At 44.4% G+C, this 22,398-nt stretch overlaps 1 protein-coding gene across 1 annotated transcript in view; it reads left to right on the top strand.

Annotated features, from left to right (window-relative positions):
• The window catches only part of LOC129847449 (filamin A-interacting protein 1-like), a gene marked incomplete at its 5' end in the record, with an annotated part of 37,008 nt that extends 15,726 nt beyond the window's left edge, over positions 1–21,282 (top strand). Inside the window, 2 exon segments of the mRNA XM_055915242.1 lie at positions 13,382–16,196; positions 20,341–21,282. Of these exon segments, the coding sequence (XP_055771217.1) occupies positions 13,382–16,196; positions 20,341–20,547 (3,022 nt within the window). The 3' untranslated portion in view covers positions 20,548–21,282.
• Positions 21,283–22,398: the final 1,116 nt, after the last annotated feature.

Raw genomic sequence — 22,398 nt, forward strand, 5'->3', positions numbered from 1 at the left:
TCTGCTCTAGGCTCAATGGCAGACCTTTATATCAAACCTAAAAGTCTTCCTCTATACATCTTCCTTCACACTGGGAGGGGCCAGATGGCCTAGGTTGGGCTAGGCTAGTTTGGCCACTCTACAATTCTCTCTCACATCTCTCCAAGATTTCCCACTGTAGAGACCCCAAGAGCTCAGACAGATCCAAACCATCTGTTGTGTCTTGTCACTGAGGTGAGAACACTCTCGGCCCAGATGACGACAGCATCAACATGGGCCTGTGTGAGTCGTGAGTGCAAGGGAAGCTCTCATTTAATAAATCAACACTAAGTCTATGTCAGCCAGTCCCTGACATGGGTAGTAGTGACGTCCACCATGTCTTGTTTATCAGGCCTACAGGCCTCATGCTGAGGAAAGCTTGATGAATTCAATGAGGGAGAGATAATGGCTGTGGTGATGGGGGTGTTTCAGACACTCAATGAGAGCTGAGCTGCCTGGACAGGAAGCAGCTAGACAATAGAGTGAACTCTCTCCAACTAACCAGGATCCCAAACCACAGCCCTCCTCCCATCCCTCCTATCCTCCCATCCCTCCTCCTCCCATCCTCCCATCTCTCCTTCCTCTCATCCCTTATGGAAGCTCCAAGACGGGGGATGATGTCATTCTCAGTCAGACACAATGAGCCACAATCTCAACCTAAACACACACACATACACACACACACACACCACAGAAGAAATCTGTCATCTGCCGTCTAGAGTCTCTGCTAAGTAAATTCCAGTGAGTGTCACGCCTAAAGCCCCAATCACCATCATTTACATTCCTGGTCAACACACAGACTCACATCTTTATCTGTTGTCTAGGCTAGTGGGTTCAACCCAGAGCTCCAGCTAGCAGTTGGTTGGCTTGCTGTAACGGAAACCCTGACTAGCCAGCTGAATGATAAGGCAGGGAGGATTAGGGAGTGGACAACTCCTGTAATAAAGCATGTGAAGTGATGCTGTAGCGATCCCTTGGTTGTCATTGATGTGCCTTAATGTGCCATCAGAGGCCTATTCATGTGAACAGCCCACAATCTGACCCCACCTTGTCGGGGTCATAACAGATGTACAGTAGAATAGGGTCGTCTTCTTGAGACCTGGCTCTATCTTGGGTGTCTGGTTAAAGTAAAGTCTTGTTCTAATGCTGGTTACTTCTTCTGTAGAACAAGTCACGTTTAAATCTAATTATAGAACTGTTTCCAGAGAAGAGACAGAAAAGTGTCCCCACGGTCCAGGGTTGTTTTGAAATAGCTACGCAATGAAGTTGTGTCACGGGGGGCATATTTACTTCCTAATAGGGGACATAGCCTGTGGATTCTTCCACCGTTGCATCGCAAAATAATGAAACCATGGATTAGGAAACCATTTCCGCTGTATATAATCACTGACCACTGTTTATAGATGATGCATGCAGAGGGAAATGACGGATATGACTTTATTAAGAACAACTTTAGTTCCAGGCTACAGCTGCAGCCCCCGGTCGCTTGCGTTTAACAAGTGTTGCTGATGTTAGCTGTAATCTAACGCAGCGCCAGTGTTTTTCCACTTTGAAGTGCAGGTATGTTAATTGCACTAATCCTAGCCCTGTATTGTTTCAAGCTGGGACCTTGCTGGAAGGAACACTAGACACTTAGAACAGTAGGGGTGGAAGGGAGTGGCTGTACAAGTTAAATAGCAGCTTCCCCTCCTTAGCACCTTTTCCCAAACTGTAAATAACAAAGGCAACCAGTGATTTAACGCTTAGCAACAGCATATTTGAGGTTTACTGAATTATCGTTCTACCTACAGTAGCTAGGCCTAGCATATCAGTCCTGGGTTCATGTTCATGGGGATAGGACAGACAGGGAAAGACATTGAGGTTCATGAGCAGGTCATCGCCATATATCAGACATATATAAGTTTACATCTGCGTATAAAAGATGACTGGAATACAAGTCTTTGGAGTGATACATGACTACTATTAAATAATGCAGGTTGATACACAACATATACGTTTATGATCAGAGCCTTTATACCATGTGCATGGTAGCAGGTGCTGGTCCAGAGTCAGATCTACAGTGCCTTCGGAAAGTACACACACTCCTTGACTCTTTCCACATTTTGTTGTGTTACAGCCTGTATTTAAAATGGATTACATTTAGGTTTTTTGGTCATTTGCATACACACAATACACATTTTTTTTAAACAAATTAATTAAACATGAAAAGCTGAAATGTCTTGAGTCAATAAGTATTCAACCCCTTTGTTATGGCAAGCCTAAATAAGTTCAGGGGTAAAAATGTCCTTAACAAGTCACATGGACTCACTCTGTGTGCTATAATAGTGTTTAACATGATTTTTGAATGACTACTTCTCTCTGTACTCCACACATACAATTATCTGTAAGGTCCCTTAGTGAAGGGATAAAGGCACCTAGCTTTGCACACTATTGGCATTCTCTCAACCAGCTTCACATGGAATGCTTTTCCAACAGTCTTTAAGGAGTTCCCGCATATGCTGAGCACTTGTTGGCTGCTTTTCCTTCACTCTGCGGTCCAACTCATCCCAAACCATCTCAATTGGGTTGAGGTCGGGTGATTGTGGAGGCCAGGTCATCTGATGTAGCACTCCATCACTGTACTTCTTGGTCAAATAGCCCTTACACAGCCTGGAGGTGTGTTGGGTCATTGTCCTGTTGAAAAACAAATGATAGTCCCACTAAGCGCAAACCAGATGGGATGGCGTATCGCTGCAGAATGCTGTGGTAGCCATGCTGGTTAAGTGTGCCTTGAATTCTAAATAAATCCCAGTGTCACCAGCAAAGCACCCGCACACCATCACACCTCTTCCTCCATGCTTCATGCTCCATGCTTCACGGTGGGAACCACACATGCGGAGATCATCCGTTCACCTACTCTGCGTCTCACAAAGACACTACTAAAGGACACTAATAATAAGAAGAGACTTGCCTGGGCCAAGAAACATGAGCAATGGACATTAGACCGGTGAAAATCCGTCCTTTGGTCTGATGAGTCCAAATTTGAGTTTTTTGGATCCAACCACCGTGTCTTTGTGAGACGCAGAGTACATGTGTGGTTCCCACCGTGAAGCATGGAGGAGGAGGTGTGATTGTGTGCAGGTGCTTTGATGGTGACACTGGGATTTATTTAGAATTCAAGGCACACTTAACCAGCATGGCTACCACAGCATCCTATGTTTTTTCCGCCATTTATTTTTCACATCGTGAATTTGGCAAAAAATGTAAATGAATTGTGTGTTCAGTGTAGGCTTACCTTGACATGACGTTTTGATAGCCGTGTAATTCTCTCTCAGACAAGGTGTTTTATCAATACATTAGCCTCAATTTACTTAAAACAATTCATAATGCTAATTATTGATCAAAGTTACCTTGTCCGAGGTAGATTTGCGCGGCTATCAAAACGTCACGCCAAGGTAAGTCTACATGAAACACAGACCAGGCTATCATAACGTCACATCAGGGTAAGTCTACATGAAACACAGACCCGGTTATCAAAACATCACATCAGGGTAAGTCTACATGAAACACAGACCCGGTTATCAAAACATCACGCCAAGGTAAGTCTACATGAAACACAGACCAGGCTATCATAACGTCACATCAGGGTAAGTCTACATGAAACACAGACCCGGTTATCAAAACATCACACCAGGGTAAGTCTACATGAAACACAGACCCGGTTATCAAAACGTCACATCAGGGTAAGTCTACATGAAACACAGACCCGGTTATCAAAACATCACACCAGCGTAAGTCTACATGAAACACAGACCCGGTTATCAAAACATCACATCAGGGTAAGTCTACATGAAACACAGACCCGGTTATCAAAACCTCACACCAGGGTAAGTCTACATGAAACACAGACCAGGCTATCAAAACGTCACGCCAGTGTAAGTCTACATGAAACACAGACCTTATTTGAAGTAGTTCTAAAATCCCAGATGGAAAAATGAATGGTGAAAAAACGATTGGAACCATTTCTGTATTTTATGACTTATACTGTGGTACTCAATACTATATATTATCTAACGCTGATACACTTCTATCAGGTTGCCTGTTTCTGAGACAGTAGAACTAAAGCAGCCCTCAGGATGGCCAGACTCCACAGACAGTCAGCTTATTGTGTAACAAGGTCAAAGGATCCCAGACTCACTGTGGCCTACTACATAGTCAGTTCAGCCTTTACACAAACACAGAGACAGAGACAGAGAGAGAGAGAGACAGAGAGAGAGACAGAGAGAGAGAGAGAACATAGTCGCCATATGGATTTGATTAAGGGACTAGTGATGTCATATGTGTCAGGTACTCAGGCCCCAGGCACGGATTGAGTATTATGCAAACATGTGTCTCAGTCTGCATACTCCCACAGCACTAACAGTCTGCATACTCCCACAGCACTAACAGTCTGCATACTCCCACAGCACTAACAGTCTGCATACTCCCACAGCACTAACAGTCTGCATACTCCCACAGCACTAACAGTCTGCATACTCCCACAGCACTAACAGTCTGCATACTCCCACAGCACTAAGTCTGCATACTCCCACAGCACTAACAGTCTGCATACTCCCACAGCACTAACAGTCTGCATACTCCCACAGCACTAACAGTCTGCATACTCCCACAGCACTAACAGTCTGCATACTCCCACAGGACTAACAGTCTGCATACTCCCACAGCACTAACAGTCTGCATACTCCCACAGCACTAACAGTCTGCATACTCCCACAGCACTAACAGTCTGCATACTCCCACAGCACTAACAGTCTTTATACTCCCACAGCACTAACAGTCTGCATACTCCCACAGCACTAACAGTCTGCATACTCCCACAGCACTAACAGTCTGCATACTCCCACAGCACTAACAGTCTGCATACTCCCACAGCACTAACAGTCTGCATACTCCCACAGCACTAACAGTCTGCATACTCCCACAGGACTAACAGTCTGCATTCTCCCACAGGACTAACAGTCTGCATACTCCCACAGGTCTAACAGTCTGCATACTCCCACAGCACTAACAGGCTGCATACTCCCACAGCACTAACAGTCTGCATACTCCCACAGCACTAACAGTCTGCATACTCCCACAGCACTAACAGTCTGCATACTCCCACAGCACTAACAGTCTGCATACTCCCACAGCACTAACAGTCTGCATACTCCCACAGCACTAACAGTCTGCATACTCCCACAGCACTAAGTCTGCATACTCCCACAGCACTAACAGTCTGCATACTCCCACAGCACTAACAGTCTGCATACTCCCACAGCACTAACAGTCTGCATACTCCCACAGCACTAACAGTCTGCATACTCCCACAGGACTAACAGTCTGCATACTCCCACAGCACTAACAGTCTGCATACTCCCACAGCACTAACAGTCTGCATACTCCCACAGCACTAACAGTCTGCATACTCCCACAGCACTAACAGTCTTTATACTCCCACAGCACTAACAGTCTGCATACTCCCACAGCACTAACAGTCTGCATACTCCCACAGCACTAACAGTCTGCATACTCCCACAGCACTAACAGTCTGCATACTCCCACAGCACTAACAGTCTGCATACTCCCACAGCACTAACAGTCTGCATACTCCCACAGGACTAACAGTCTGCATTCTCCCACAGGACTAACAGTCTGCATACTCCCACAGGTCTAACAGTCTGCATACTCCCACAGCACTAATAGTCTGCATACTCCCACAGCACTAAGTCTGCATACTCCCACAGCACTAACAGTCTGCATACTCCCACAGCACTAACAGTCTGCATACTCCCACAGCACTAACAGTCTGCATACTCCCACAGCACTAACAGTCTGCATACTCCCACAGCACTAACATTCTGCATACTCCCACAGCACTAAGTCTGCATACTCCCACAGCACTAACAGTCTGCATACTCCCACAGCACTAACAGTCTGCATACTCCCACAGCACTAACAGTCTGCATACTCCCACAGCACTAATAGTCTGCATACTCCCACAGCCCTAACAGTCTGCATACTCCCACAGCACTAACAGTCTGCATACTCCCACAGCACTAACAGTCTGCATACTCCCACAGGACTAACAGTCTGCATACTCCCACAGCACTAACAGTCTGCATACTCCCACAGCACTAACAGTCTGCATACTCCCACAGCACTAACAGTCTGCATACTCCCACAGCACTAACAGTTTGCATACTCCCACAGCACTAACAGTCTGCATACTCCCACAGCACTAACAGTCTGCATACTCCCACAGCACTAACAGTCTGCATACTCCCACAGCACTAACAGTCTGCATACTCCCACAGCACTAACAGTCTTTATACTCCTACAGCACTAACAGTCTGCATACTCCCACAGCACTAACAGTCTGCATACTCCCACAGCACTAACAGTCTGCATACTCCCACAGCACTAACAGTCTGCATACTCCCACAGCACTAACAGTCTTTATACTCCTACAGCACTAACAGTCTGCATACTCCCACAGCACTCACAGGAGGGAGAGAGTCCATTTGTCATCTCGGGGCACGGTTTAATTCCCAAATGGTGGGTCATGGTGGTTCTTCCTATATGGTATAGAACTTGTGGCTTGAAACATTGGTTTTATTCACTTGGCAAGTCTCAAGAGAAAGTCCTTGAACCAATCATGTCTTACAGCGGCCTGATAAAGACGCAAGACCCTTAAAAGGCCTACATAAATGCTTTACAAATCATGTATATAGGAAAATGTCATAGAGATAAGCGTTATTCAGCACAACACACTTTGGGAGCCGTGGATACACATGTAGCTCTAAGATTGTGTGTTCATGGGAAATGTTCTCTGAAACCACACATTTTCACTCAATCTAGCTGATTCATAATACTCTACATTCCATTTCGGAGTATCAGAGGAAGACTCATGTACCAAGACATTACATAAAACAGGGATTCGTTTTTCCACTATTTATAATTTGGCAGATGCTTCACATAGAGAACATGTTTGTGTGGCCAACTTTCATGTTGAATGAAGAACATCTGGGATCGGGAGCACTCTGTCTAGGATGTGTTGGAAATGTACAGATTCAGAAATAGACAAACCCTAATTGGGCTTTCTAAATGAAGGAATGTGTTTACGTCAAGAACAAACAAATTGTTACAAAAATTCTAGAAAGATCATGACAGAGTCAAATGTAATCAGTATTTGGTTCTTCGGTCCGTTGTATAATCGGTTATCACCACAAAATGTTCTCAAGAAACTTGATTGCACCGTGTCAAATGACGTATTTGTTTCATTGTGGGTGCTGCCATTTTCAAACCACTAACAAGGAGGGAGGGGGTTGTTTGACTCCTTGCTCTCTGGCCTTCCATGGACATCTCTATTCTACATTGTCTTGGCAGTATTTCCTCATTTTCTACAGCTTGGCAACCAAACTTTGGCCGCCATTGTGAAGCTGTGACATCTGATTTAGAGGATTTTGGGACAGGAAATGTCCCAGTATTTCCTTGATTCCTCCTAACGAGGATGATTGATGTCATGTTACGTCCGTGCTGATGCTGTGAACTCCATTGTTTCAGCGAACAGCTGATGTTCTGTCCGACGACAATAGAGACATTGAACCGATACGGGAGGACAATTTACTCAATGATCTCTATTAGCAGGCTATATCCAGTATTTTGGCCCGCTGAACTTAATGCAGTTGGGTACTAGCTTAGTTTGAGTGTAGTTCGCTGCCAGCTATTTAGCGTGAATCTATAATTTTGCTTGTGTGTGGAGAGAGAAGTCTTGGTATCAAGGGAAAGATAGGCACACTGTAGAATAGACTGAGCAATGAGCCGTCTGTGATAATACAGAGGGCTGTAAATGTGAATTGTGAGATGTACTGTAAATGTGAGGATCGTTTCTAGATGAACGGTCATGTTGAAATCCCGGCAATAAAAGTCCAGACAGCACTCGATTAGCAGTCCCTAATAACAGTCTTACAGACAATCCAACATCATGGATTGGTAGTGTCATATACTGTTGTGGTATGTTTGTGTTGTTGATTGTGTGAAGTGTTGCATGTAAATGTTTGGCGTGTTTCTAATTCGGTTCGGCTCTAATAGTGTATTACAAGAATACATTCCAAACACACACAGATTTCCTTACTTAACACGGTTGTCGGTCAAGTTAATTTTGTCTTTTTTTCTTCAGTTGAATCAATGACTCTTACTGAGGAAAGCCAGAAGGAAATGTTGTAACCTAAATCGCTTGTCTCTCCTCACCCTCTGTCTCTGGAGTATAGACAGACCAGAGAGAGCAGATATTTCACACGTTACAGACGTCACTCAACACTTTTCCTCTCTGTTCTTGTTTTAAGGCCCACACCACACCTAGGTGGACAAACACACACACACACATACGCTTAAGCCCACATGCAAAGAATCTCTCTCTCTCACACACACACTCACCGCTTTGACATGGAGGCTGTACAACACACACACACACACACACACATACACACACACACACACACACACACACACACACACACACACACACACACACACACACACACACACACACACACACACACACACACACACACTGGAGTACACACCCCTTTGAGAGTCAGGGAGGCTGTACAACACAAAGTTCCATATAAGGGCATGTTGATGATGTAATGCTCCATAGGCAGGGAGCATGCAGTGAGACATATCTTATTGTTTGGTCTCCCTACTGGAATGTCCACATCACAGACCGCTGTGTGAGAGCTGAGAGACAGAGAGAGTACGGCAACATAATGCGCTTCAATCACTGAGGCTGCCACCGGACAGACCTATGGAACAGGTAGGAGGCAAGGCAACTTTAACTCAACTTAGCTGCTCTGTTGGTTCGTTATGGAGCACTGTGACTGAGTGCAAGGGGGATAAGTACAGCTTTGATGTTGACATTCAGTTGGGTTAGTGTAAAAAATTGATTTCTGACTCTGGGAAAGTTGTGTCTTTTGGGATATAATTATAGGCAATCTATTAGAAATAAATGTTTCATTCAACACGTTCATGAAAAAATGCTGAAACAATTTTGACAAATTTCAGTCGGATATTTTGGAAACTGTGATTACAATTAAACGGATGCAGAGTATAGTAACTAAATATTGTAACAATTTGTGCACAATGTCAATTCCCTAATTGTGATTTTCAAAAGTACCATTGAGGGAGGACATTGATAGAAGCTGATTCTGTGTGTGAGTTAAAGCTATGGGTGATTCAGTGGTTCACTTCCTACGTGTAGTTGAACGGGCCACTCAACACTCACACCACACTCTAATGTCTGTGAGAATCCGGGGGAAATGTGCATGGTGAAATAAAAAAGATGGTCATTGTTATTTGAACCTGCTCTCCTGTGAAAAATGAATCACTTCTGAGTGATACATTTATGAACCAACAAGTTAAGTTTGAATATAAACTCAGATATTACAATGAATTCAACAACCTGAAAAATATATTTTTTGACGAGCTATTGATTGTCTAACATACAGCATAGCCATCTAAACCCCTAAAATGTAACTATTAAAAATAAAATATTTAACTAGCACAGTCATTCAACTGAAGGCATACAAATATTGCCTATAATTTTATGAGCCCATACTGCTTACTGATTGCCCTCTGCTGGACATATGCTGGCCAGCTTGCTATGCCTCTTTCATAAAGCACTCCGGGAATAATCCTAACAAACTGACTGCTTCTGTCTATTTACACTAAAAACAGGGTTCAGGATCAAACATGAACAGATCATTGTTTTATCATGTCTTTTGTAAATTATGTGTATACTCCCGTGTGAAAGAGGCCTAGAACCATCATCTCAATGAGACTCCCTGTTAATATCAATGTCAAATCAAATCTGGTGTTTTAAGGGAAAGGGCAGGAAATTGACCTGTAACAAGGGCATTGTCTTGGACATTGACTTCTAAAACATACACACAGAATACTGGCATGTCCTGTATCATCTCAACAGCAGCACTGTTTACAGAGTCTGAGCCATAGTTTCCAGCTCTGAGGCCACTGGCAACAGCTGCTTATTTAAATGTGAGGAAAAGCCCTCTGTGGCCTTCGCCATAATGGTGGGCATGGTGACATCCGGCTGTGTGTGTGTGTTTTCCCCTCTGCATGCTGATGTTGCTCAGAAGAGGTCAGTAGGTGAATGGTTGGTTTTGGGTTAATAGCCATCTGCACCCACACCCATTTCTTAACTGCTTACCATGCAGAAGGCACCACTCTATTTTCCATGACATAGAAACTCCTTATGGGAATGTACCGTTTTAGACAGACTGACTCGATTTGGAAAATTGGCAGTGATAAAATAAATTGTTCAATCAAGTGTGGCCTTTACCGTACCTTGTAATCAACATTCCGGTAAAATCCCAAAGTTAGTCGCGCAATAGAATTAATTAATCTAGAATGGGATTTGGTTGTTTTTCAATGATTGATAAACAAAGTCGCTGTTCTCTGCAGCTGACATCTTGTATAACCAAGTTTGATGGCAAAGCCGTATAAGGATGAACTGGGAAAACTAGTACATCATTCATTGGCAACCGTTGAGAATTTCAAGTGGTAACCTTCATGCCCCTCGTATTCCCCTTTCAACCATATAGTCACAGTTGACACACTGGCAGTTCAACTTCTGCTCTCCCAAGTTGTGTTATTCGATTGTCAAGTCCCACTAGTCCAGCAGAATTCGGAGTCCATGGGAAACAGATGATTGTCCCTTAGGAGGGACACAGTATTCTCATGTCAAGCGACTAGGATCCTAGGGAATACATGTAATTCCTCTCCAGAGACATCATACAGCCTACAACGTCTTGGCTGATCTCAAGCACCTGATTAATAATACATGGAAGTTTCCCTGAATGTATCTTCTGTTTCCATAATGTATCTTCACAATGTAACCCTCAGTGTTTAAAAATGGGGAAACCAGGATGACTTGTACTAACTAGCAGAGTCTAAAGTCCAGGACCGCGGCTCACATTCTATTCTGGTTTGATTACATCACTGGGAAAACGGAGCATAACTGGGTAGCGGAGATAACTGCTAGAGTAAACAAAGATACAAATAAAGCAGTCTAGCTCTAGCTATATTCTAGCTACATTTGCAGGCCTTTATATGGCTGCCACTCCTCTGCTCTGCCCTGACGTCTCAGCAATGTTAATAGAATATCATGATTTAGATGATTTTTCAAAATGATTGTTTCTGCCAGAAAGACATGTCTTCAGATATTGTAGAACTGACTATACCACACATTCCCATTGTGAACTTTCTCAGTGGGACACTAGAGGCCTTTACAAACTCCTCCACATCTGATGCTATCCTAATGTACATCAACTTCAAGCTGATCAGCTTTGATCATCAGATCTCTGGCACAGTGGAACATGTGGAACATCGTGGGATTAACATCATAGGACATAGGACAGCCCCAGCCCTACCATGGACCTGCCTTAGCCCCAGCAATACCATGGACCTGCCTTAGCCCCAGCCCTACCATGCACCTGTCTTAGCCCCAGCCCTACCATGGACCTGCCTTAGCCCCAGCCCTACCATGGACCTGCCTTAGCCCCAGCCCTACCATGGACCTGCCTTAGCCCCAGCCCTACCATGGACCTGCCTTAGCCCCAGCCCTACCATGGACCTGCCTTAGCCCCAGCCCTACCATGGACCTGCCTTATCTCCAGTTCTACCATGGACCTGCCTTAGCCACAGACCTACCATGGACCTGCCTTAGCCCCAGCCCTACCATCGACCTGCCTTAGCCCCAGCCCTACCATCGACCTGCCTTAGCCCCAGCCCTACCATCGGCCTGCCTTAGCCCCAGGCCTACCATCGACCTGCCTTAGCCCCAGTTCTACCATGGACCTGCCTTAGCCCCAGTTCTACCATGGACCTGCCTTAGCCCCAGTTCTACCATGGACCTGCCTTAGCCCCAGTTCTACCATGGACCTGCCTTAGCCCCAGTTCTACCAGCTACCATGCTGACATCATGTTCCTCTACAGGAGACTAGGTGTAATTAGTGATCCCTGAGAGAGGCTCTCTGTTTATCCAGCCAGGCTGTAATTGCCTCTGGAAGCGGGGGGGATTCCTTTAAATATATAACCAGAGAGAGAGGAAGGCAGGGGGTAGTAGAGGAACCCCTTAATTAGGGGATTGTTCCATGCCAATGCGACATCTGTGCTAGCACGCTGGCAGCTGCACATTCAGCAGTCATAACATCCCCTCCAACGCTGCCTGGGGCGGAGGCACACTGGCCCGGTGCGATGCATGCCCTGCCAGCTACTGTGACCCCAGCTTCCCCCGTGATTCTGTTACATATGTTGTATATACAGTAGACTGTACATTTACACTGGGCATACACCTACACACATACTCACAAGTACACACTATGAATTCAATATCACTCTAGACGTTAAAATAACTGCAATGTAAGCTTAGTTGTTTCTTTAAGCAGGGTAGGTGCTTCTAACAGGTATGAAAGAGGACTGTATTCACTGGGACATTTCAAAAACAGCAGTGTGGGTGAATACAGGTTTAGTCTACAGTTTGATCGGGACTGATGGGAGTATTCTTGTCAGATAGGGGTCAGGGTAAACATTCAGCATTCTAGAAAAGTCTAGCCACCACAGCCAAAGATCAGAGTGCATTTGGACGGAACATCCTCACACAGTACAAACACTGCATTTAGTCCATTCTCTATTATTTTTCTTCTTTCAAGTAACAGTAGATAAGCAATACAGGACATCAGTAATCAGTAATGCAAATCCTAATAAGGGTAATCTAGATAGTCAATTTGTATAGGAATGACTATAAGAAGTACTATTGTGGACTTTTACTACGGCGTGTAGAGTTTCCAACCCATATGAGAGTTAACTGCTATCGGGGGACCTTAAAAGGAAAACACTGCAAGTGTATGTCAGGCTACCGACTTGGGAAAGTTAGCACAGTTATATTTATGATCTGTTAAAGTTTCCATGACATAAAATGTCAAACCCCTTCAGAAATCCATTCAGTATGGTCAGACAAATGTGACACCCATGAGTGTTTATGGTGGGTCTGCATTCCTACTAATAATAGGCCCGATGGCACTTTGGGAATAAGAATTAGACACATTTACCACTTCAGAAGCAAACAACGAATGACAATTTTCTACCAAGCTGATATACTGTATATTGTTTATGTTATATTATTGATGTTGTGTTATGTTGCTCCCTGTGTCATCCATCACATTCTCCACCCATGTGTCAGTTGTCCAATGTGTGTATCAGTGAAAAGTTCAACATTCTTTTTTATTCAAACTTTTTTTCTCTTCTTCTTGTGTTTTCCTTTCAGACTGAAGTTGCTCATTGACCAGGAAAAGGCCTATCAGGAAAGGAAAGAGGAGGAGAACAACAAGAAGGTCACCAGCCTAAAGGAAGAGCTGACCAAGCTGAAGTCGTTTGCGTTGATGGTCGTGGACGAGCAGCAGCGCCTCACAGAGCAATTGACCCAACAGACTGCTAAGGTCCAAGAACTGACCGCGAGCGCCTCCCACACCCAGGAAGAGCTGAGCTCTGCTAGTGCAAAGGTGCAAGAGGGGGAGGAGAAAGTTTTTCGCTTGGAGACAGAGCTAGGCGACCAAGCCAGTCGCTTTCACCAGGAACAGGAGACCATGACAGCCAAACTGACCAGCGAGGATGCCCAGAACCGACAGCTCAAGCAGAAACTATCCACACTCAGCCGGCAGCTGGATGAACTGGAGGAGACCAACAAGACCCTCCGGAGGGCCGAGGACGAGCTCCAGGAGCTGAGGGACAAGATCAGCCGCGGGGAATGTGGCAACTCCAGCCTCATGGATGAGGTGGAGGAGTTACGGAAAAGGGTTCTGGAGATGGAGGGGAAGGACGAGGAGTTGGTCCGAATGGAGGACCAGTGCAGGGACCTCAACAAGAAGCTGGAGAAGGAAGCCAGCCAAAGCCGTAGCCTGAAGGCTGATGTGGACAAGCTGAACCACAGGATCATGGAGCTGGAGAAACTAGAGGATGCGTTCGGCAAGAGCAAACAGGAGTGCAACGCGCTAAAGTGCAATCTGGACAAAGAGAGGACAGTGTCAAAGGTTCTGTCCAGAGAGATGGACATCCTGAAAGCGAGGGTCAAAGAACTGGAGGTTGTGGAGGGTCAGCTGGAGAAGACAGAGCTTACACTAAAGGAAGACCTCACCAAGCTGAAGACGCTGACGGTCATGCTGGTGGATGAAAGGAAGACCATGGCTGAGAAACTGAAAGCGATGGAGGACAAGGTCCATAACAGCACTGGCAAACTGCAAGCTGAGCAGGACAAAGTCACAACAGTAACAGAGAAGCTTATTGAGGAGAGCAAGAAAGCCCTAAGGTCGAATGCTAAGCTTGAGGAGAAAATGTGTGGCGCCACCAAGGACAGGGATGAACTCAAGGCCAAGCTCCAAGCCGAGGAGGAAAAGAGCAATGACCTGCAGTCCAAAGTTACCATGATGAAGAAGAGGTTGCAGTCACTGGAAGCTGCAGAGAGGGAATTCCTGAGGAACAAAGCCAAAGAGGAAAACATCAAGGCGCCCATCGCCAACCGCTCCCAACAAGAGGACTACAAAGTCAAAGACCTTACACAGGAAGTTGAGCGCCTGAGGCGAAAACTTAAAGATATGAAGGTTGTCGAAGACGACTTGTTGAAGACTGAGGATGAGTTTGAGTCAATGGAGAAGAGATACTCCAGGGAACAAGAGCGAGCAACGGCCTTGATGGAGGAGTTGGAAATATCCAGGAACGAGCTCTTAAAGTACCAACTGGCAGAGAAGCAAGAGTCCAACCAGGAGCACATCCTCTACAAGCGTCTGAAAGAGGAAGAGGCCAAGTCCAGTCATCTGACCCGAGAGGTGGCAGCCCTAAAAGAGAAGATCCATGAATATATGGGCACAGAGGAAAACATCTGTCGCATGAAAAACGACCACTCCACCTTGCAAAGAAAACTGACTCTGCAAGAGGTGAAAAATAAAGAACTGGCCAGAGAGATGGAGACCCTCAATCGGGAGCTGGAGCGATACCGTCGCTTCAGCAAAAGTCTCCGCCCAGGCATGAACGGCAGACGTTTCTCAGACTTACAGGTGTGCACCAAGGAGGTACAGACAGATCCAGCAGACCACCTTCGACCCAACTACAAGAGCATCGCCCCACTGGAGCGGGCCGTGGTGAACGGAAAACTGTACGAAGAGAGTGACTCTGAGGACGATCCAAACTACAACAATGAGCTGCCCCTCGCCCAATGTAACCCCTCCCTCTTCAACAATGTCAACAACCTCAACAACAACATCAGGAGAGTCCCCTTTCTCAAAACCAAAGAAAGCCACAACCCAGTCAATGGGAAAGTGCAGGTTCCCAGACAGAATGGCAACCATGTGCAGCAAGGAGACGTGTTTCTGACACACAGCCCCGGGCAACCACTGCACATCAAGGTAACCCCAGACCACGGGCATAACATGGCCATGCTAGAAATCACCAGCCCCACCGCAGAAAACACCCAGTCATACACAAGCACTGCAGTCATCCCCACAAGCGGAGGTCCACCCAAACAAAGAATCACCATAATTCAGAACGCATCCATCTCCCCGACTACCAGAAACAAAGGTCAAAGGTCCCCCTCGTCAGATGGTTCCCCCTGCACTCCTGATCGAGCCATATCTCCCTTCACCATGGCCACCTACTCTAGAGCGATGACCCCAGACTCCTCTGGGTCGGTCACTCCAGACAGGGCTATGTCACCCATCCAGATCGTGTCGGTCACAACAGGCACTCCTGACCGGTCCCTGTCCACGGAGCCAGTAGAGGTCATGGGAGGTCATGCAGTCTTCAGGGTGACACCAGAGAGGCAGAGCAGATGGCAGGTTCAGAGGTCCAACAGCTCCGGCCCCAACGTCATCACCACAGAGGACAACAAAATCCACATTCACTTAGGGAGCCCCTTTATTCAGAGCTTAAACACTACACCCCAGCCTGTGAGCCCATGCTACTCACCTGGGCAGGAGCAGAGAACTCCTGTGTTATCCAATGGTACCCCTGTCAAAGGCAACAGCAAAATCACAAGTAGCATCACTATAAAGCCAACATCCACCCCAAACAAAAGGCCTTCACAAATTACAGTAAGTAATGCCTATGATTGACTGATTCCCCATCCCAAGAGACCTCACCCCATTAGTAAACCCTAGTTTGTCCACCACCCATTACCACCACCTATCCCAACCCAACCTCCTCAATCCCTAGTCATCCGATCTTGATCCATCCACCTCCATTTTTCTGTATGAAGAGAGGCCGACCTAACTACTTCTCTGTTTGTGTTTGGGGTTTGTTTGTTTGGTTCTGTTTGGAAAGATGTTTGCATGCATGAATTGTCCTTCAAATACAAAACAAAACAATAACCCTTTGAAGGCACTTGTAGTAAGAAACTTGTACTGAGCACCGGGGTAACTTTACTGTATATGCTATTTGGTAAATATACCATGTACTAAGACTATTCACTGATGGACCGTTTCAATTGTGTTTAAACTTCATATTACACAACTTGCATTTTGTTTAAGCTGATTTATTTTCTAAATATTAAAGTGTGCAAAGTTATGTTTTAGTTTGTCATCCATGCTTGCATATTTCATTTACTCATTCAGAAGTGGTAAACACTGCATGCGGAATGATGAAAATGAGGAATATATTTCAAGGTTAAAATATATATTTAAATGTTTTTTATTTATGCATGTTTTCTAGCTTCTAGTTTTTATATTGTATTTGTTCATTGTGATCTAATTTTCACTGCTCAAGTGCTACCTTAACCATTTGAAATAGTATTCAATCAATACAACCTCTGATAGAAGTCCATTGTCCTTCAACCATCAAGACACACACATACAATGAATAGGACATTTTAGAGCCACTTAATTGATGTTTTTTACTAGCAGGACTCTCAGAAGAACTCTTGTGTGAACATCCAGAATTTATTAGAAAACGGAAAAAAAGGCCAGGGAATTCTGACATGTGTTTTCTTGGCTGAGTTAAATTCATAGGCTGGTGATGTCATAGTTTCTCCTTCTATCCCAAACACAAAAACCCAGTTACCAAGAGCAAAGACTAGCATGAGTGAATTTGAAGTTCCTCTTTAATGATACCATGGAAAGTACATGTGAGTCAGCTTGGACGAACAAGAGATGCTTTAACTATTGAGGGTCTTCTCCAAGGGGATGTTCCTTTGCTGCAACTCTCTGCATCAATTTGAATCAATATTCTTTACGTTCATCATAGTGTTGTATGATTCTTTTGCAAATACATACAGTTGTTTTAAAGGCAAATGATCATGCAACCTACACAACAATGCAAATAGATTGCAGTATAGGAATGAAGAAAAACCACACTCATCACTCAAAGCACTGGCTTATCATGAAGAGACTTCTGAGTGACATTGGTAATATAAAGCTCACCTGAATGAAGCATAAATGTGTCAGATCCATTCACGCATGTGAAAATGCACACCCAATCCAAATACCCTCTGAGTCAGTATCACTATAAAGAGGTGTCTATATCAAGCTTTAAATCGATTCAGGCTGGGAGCATTGACGTTTGGAAACAGGATCCCAATCTCTCAATGCCCAAGAATAATTTGCAGGCTAAACAAGATGCTATTCATTCAAGGGATCAGAGCAGCTGTGTCCTTAAATATCCTCCATGTCATTATCTATCTGATCGTATTTATTCACATCTAGTGAGGTCATTGTTTGAGCCAGGCAGATCATATGTTCTGATGTAAAAATAACATCACAGTCCATATCGAATGAGAGCAAAGTGCAAGTAGTGTGGATGATGGCTTCATAGTCTGACACACCCTTTCCTTTTTTATATCTCACTTGACGCATGACCTTTGGCATGTCAGCTAAATCTAAGGTCTATGTAAGCTATACAATCACACAGCACCATCATCCACTGTGCTGTTTTTCAAAGCAGAAAGTACAGTAGCCAATCAGAGGCGAGACTAATCCCCAGTGTACATCACAGGCTAACCTAATGCAGCAGGCGTAAAAAGACGCCTGAGCGGAGTTCCCACATCCGTTATTCAGGGGAAACATAAGTTAGGTTGAAAATATTGTATCCCTGAAAACCGGATGTAAGTGGTTTCTGGCGACCCTGCATAGGCTAATCCCAGGCTAGTTTAGGAGTTGATGGGATTCACGTGTAGTTTACAATAACGGTCATCATCACAATGGTATCCTAACACCTTGACCGATAGGCCCAATGAACAAGGAGAGGCAAATAAACGGACAGGGCAGGGCCCATTTCAAACAAAGGCCTCATATTGTGAATGAAAGAGCATCCTGAGACCCAGCAGTGTGCTGTGAAATAGTGTCTCGCACCACAATCCAAGCACCAAACAAATCCTGTGTTTTGTTGCCATGGAGACAACCGTGCATCTTTGCCAGAATTGCAGAACGCAGGCCGGCCTAGTGAACTGCAGGCTGGTCTGTCCGTGGCAGAGGAAGTGCTTACTCTAGTACTCCTGTTGCATGCCTCCAAAGGGAGGAGGCTTATAATTAAAGGTCATTCTGTGTAAAATCAACATGCCCCCCTGACATGACCCACACAGATTTGCTGGTCCATTAACCTCATTTTCAAAACACATTTCAAATTTATGTCCTGCATGGATTTAAGGACATGGTTCATTGCACGTTTCAGAATTAATTTTCTAAACCATAAAACCCTTATACACACTCACTTACAGTTGGTCTTTAACAGCATTTAACCACTCACTCCTTGGACTGGATAGATTCACTCAATAGCTTTCGGCATGAAACTGGAGTGTCTCACAAGAGCTCTCTCTCAGAGAAAGAAAGAGTGATGAAATAAGCTGCAACGTTTAAACCTACAGTATAATAACCTATATTGCGCAACAGGTCTGGGAGAATGCCTTAATGTGCATGATGAACCACCTCCCCAATGACACCCTATTCCCTATATAGCACAATACTTTTGACCAGGGCCCATAGGAATAGGGTGCCATTTGGGCCGCATTCATCATCATCTATTCCCCTTCTTGTCTTTCTTTGCTCTAAGCGCTCTCATCATCATCTCTCTAGTCTCACATGCAGTTACATTAAAGCCAGAGGAGAAAGAGAGAGAGAGGTTTAAACTGAGCAGAGAGAGAGAGGTTTAAACTGAGCAGAGAGAGAGGAGGGTTTAAACTGAGCAGAGAGAAAGAGAACGAGAGAGAGGTAGAGAGGGATTTAAACTAAGTAGAGAGAGAGAGTGGGGTTTAAACTGAGCAGAGAGAGAGAGAGGTTTAAACTGAGCAGAGAGAGAGAGAGGTAGAGAGGGATTTAAACTGAGTAGAAAGAGAGAGTAGGGCTTAAACTGAGCCGAGAGAGTGGTATTTAAACTGAGCAGAGAGAGAGTGGGGTTTAAATTGAGCAGAGAGAGGTATAAACTGAGCAGAGAGAGAGAGAGGTTTAAACTGAGCAGAGAGAGAGAGGGGTTTAAACTGAGCAGAGAGAGAGAGAGCGGGGGTTAAAATGCGCAGAGAGAGAGAGGAGTTTAAACTGGGCAATAACTGGGGTTTAAACTGAGCAAAGATAGAGAGGGGGGGTTTAGACTGAGCAGAGAGGGGTTTAGGCTGAGCAGAGAGCAGAGGGGGGTTTAAACTAAACACAGAGCGATGACAAACATGAAGAGCTCCTACGGTGACATCAACTTCTGGCAGAGCTGAGACGGAGCGCTAGGAGCATTAGATGACAGTTTAAGCTGATTGTGCAGTAAACAATGCAGTGATGCAAACCCCATGGGAGACATTTCCTGTGACTGTTTTGGCAGTTGGTGCTAAAACATGATCCAATACCTGTCTCCAAACATTTTCCCTTCCCACTCTCTCTTATAAGCCTTATTTGGGAGCAAAACAATTACTTGTGTGTGAATAGCTCTATAAACTCCAAAGACAGTTTCAGAAAGGGAATCGTGGATTTCTTTAGTTCCATTCTTTACAGCGGTCGGATGTGTTGAAAAAATGGTCAAAGCTTTACTTAAAGAGTAATGTTTTATTAGTCTACTTGTTATACTGCACGCATACATGAGCCTGTACATGTCTTAATAAGCATGTAATGAATTATTTTGTGATGTGGTTTCTCAAAAATTGCTAGGTATTTGCTACTGTATGCCAAAAAACATGATTTGGCACCATCTTGTGGTCAGTTTGATAAACAACCTACAGTTATATATCGTAAGGATACTGATCCCTTTTTTCTCTCCATCTATTCTCAGATCCCCTTGGAAGCATTCCGACGCCCAGGCCCAACCAGGATCCCCAAACCTAAAGCCTACAGTACAAAAGGAACAAACAGTGTGGTCAATCCAGGGCAGAGCAATAAAGGACAGCCCCAGACAGCGCTCTCCTCAGAGAAGGCACTGCAGGGTACTCAGAGTGCAGCCAACAACCTAAATATGGTCCATGGCCCCACTAGAATATAACGTCACACCCTTGGATGTATCATCACATTATGATCTCAATTATAATGTATTCCTGTTGCTACAAAGACTTCTGCTTTTGTGTGCCTCGGTATTGATAATGAAAACACCAAAATAGGAAGATTAGTAGGCCTAGGTTAACTAGCATATGTGTTTCACAAAGAAAAATTCACTGATCTTTCTGTGTAAGCAGCAGAGGCGCAACTTTTACTGGGGATGGGGGGGACATGTCCCCAGTTTTATAATTGGGATGTGATACAAAACGAGGCAACGGTGTACTTTAGGACCATGCGGACGCCTCGGAGTGGTTGGGTAGGAAAAATAAAATAAAAATATATATATTATGTCCCCCCACCTCTAAAACCAAAGTTGCACCCCTGGTGAGCAGTAATTGCAGTAATTGATCAATTATGATATATATATATATACATATATATGTATTTATATACAGGCTACTGTTATTGCTAATACCATTAAAATATGAATGTGTATTATTCCCTTGAAACATGAACTGTATTTCTATTCTAATGTGGGAGACCTATCTAATTTACATCCACTACGTAATTAGTCTAATTCTATGAGTGGCAAAAAAAGGAACGTTATTAACAGTTTCAATAATGTACGTGTGTATTATTGGTATTTTATGTTGAATGCTACCTCCTCAGCGATGATCTCTAAAATGTAATGATCAGCCTATTATTTGGTTATCAATAAATATTGTTTTTATACCTACATATACATATACACATTTACATTTTATTTTAAATATAAGAAACCCAGCTTGCTCTGCCTGAAATATGGAACATAAAAAAAAAATATCCCAATCTGGTGGGAATATGAATTGTGCAAGCTAATAATAGTTTTTTTTAAATGGGTAATTCTCACAGTATTCCATCACAGAATTTCACCACTGTGTAAATGCAGGCCTAGCTGTATATCAGAGGCTCTCGTCATGGTTCAACTCAAAATGACATCCTCCAATTGCAAAGCACACACCTGTTTCGACGATGACCAATCATGTTGATGGGTCAGTCAGGTGATCAGAAAACCACACCTCCGTGGTTCATTCTTGGCGGGAGATGCAGATTATCTGTGAAGTTTTCTTAGCAGTAGCCTCCAACCTGTTATATGAGGTACTCCAAATTCATGCCCGGGTGAGACAGATGGGTATCCAGATAGGTTTCGATTTGGTCCCAGCCCATGTGGTGGTGGAAGGGAATGAGGAAGTAGATGTGTTGTCTAAACAGGCCCTTAGGAGAGAGGAGGTGGATGTGGAGATGCCGATTAGCAAGGAAGAGGCTTAAGGGAGTAATAAGGACAGTCGTGGTGCAGAGATGGCAGGAGCAGTGGAACAGCAACACTAATGGCAGGCATCTTTTCCAAGTACAGAGGAAAGTTGCGGAGGGGAGGACGGCAGGAAGAGAGAAGGACATCTTTACAAGGCTATGGGTGGGACACTGCAGGTTGAATAAGACATTAAATGTGATAGGAAAGCGTCCAACAGGAAGGGGTTCTCACTATAGGTAGTACAGCTAAGACCAGACTTTTTCGTAGCAGGTTAGGACAATTTACGCAGCAGGTTAGGATAATTAACGTGGCAAGTTAGAAGACTTAGATTAAGGTTAGGAAAAGGGTTAGGTTTAGCTCAAATGCTCTGCTAACATGCTACAAAAAAGTAACTTCCGGTCAGAGCTGAACTCCATCTAGTCAGCAACCACAGGAAGGTGGGATTACTGCCAGGAAACAGAGATAGTGGAGCATGCACTGATAGTGTGGGCAGTATGAGAGGGAACTAGAGATCCAGTATGAGGGAGAAGGGGGTAGAGGAATTGAGTTTAAAGAGCATACTGAGTA

Source organism: Salvelinus fontinalis, unplaced genomic scaffold (assembly GCF_029448725.1).
Source record: "Salvelinus fontinalis isolate EN_2023a unplaced genomic scaffold, ASM2944872v1 scaffold_0847, whole genome shotgun sequence".
Lineage (NCBI taxonomy): Eukaryota > Metazoa > Chordata > Actinopteri > Salmoniformes > Salmonidae > Salvelinus > Salvelinus fontinalis.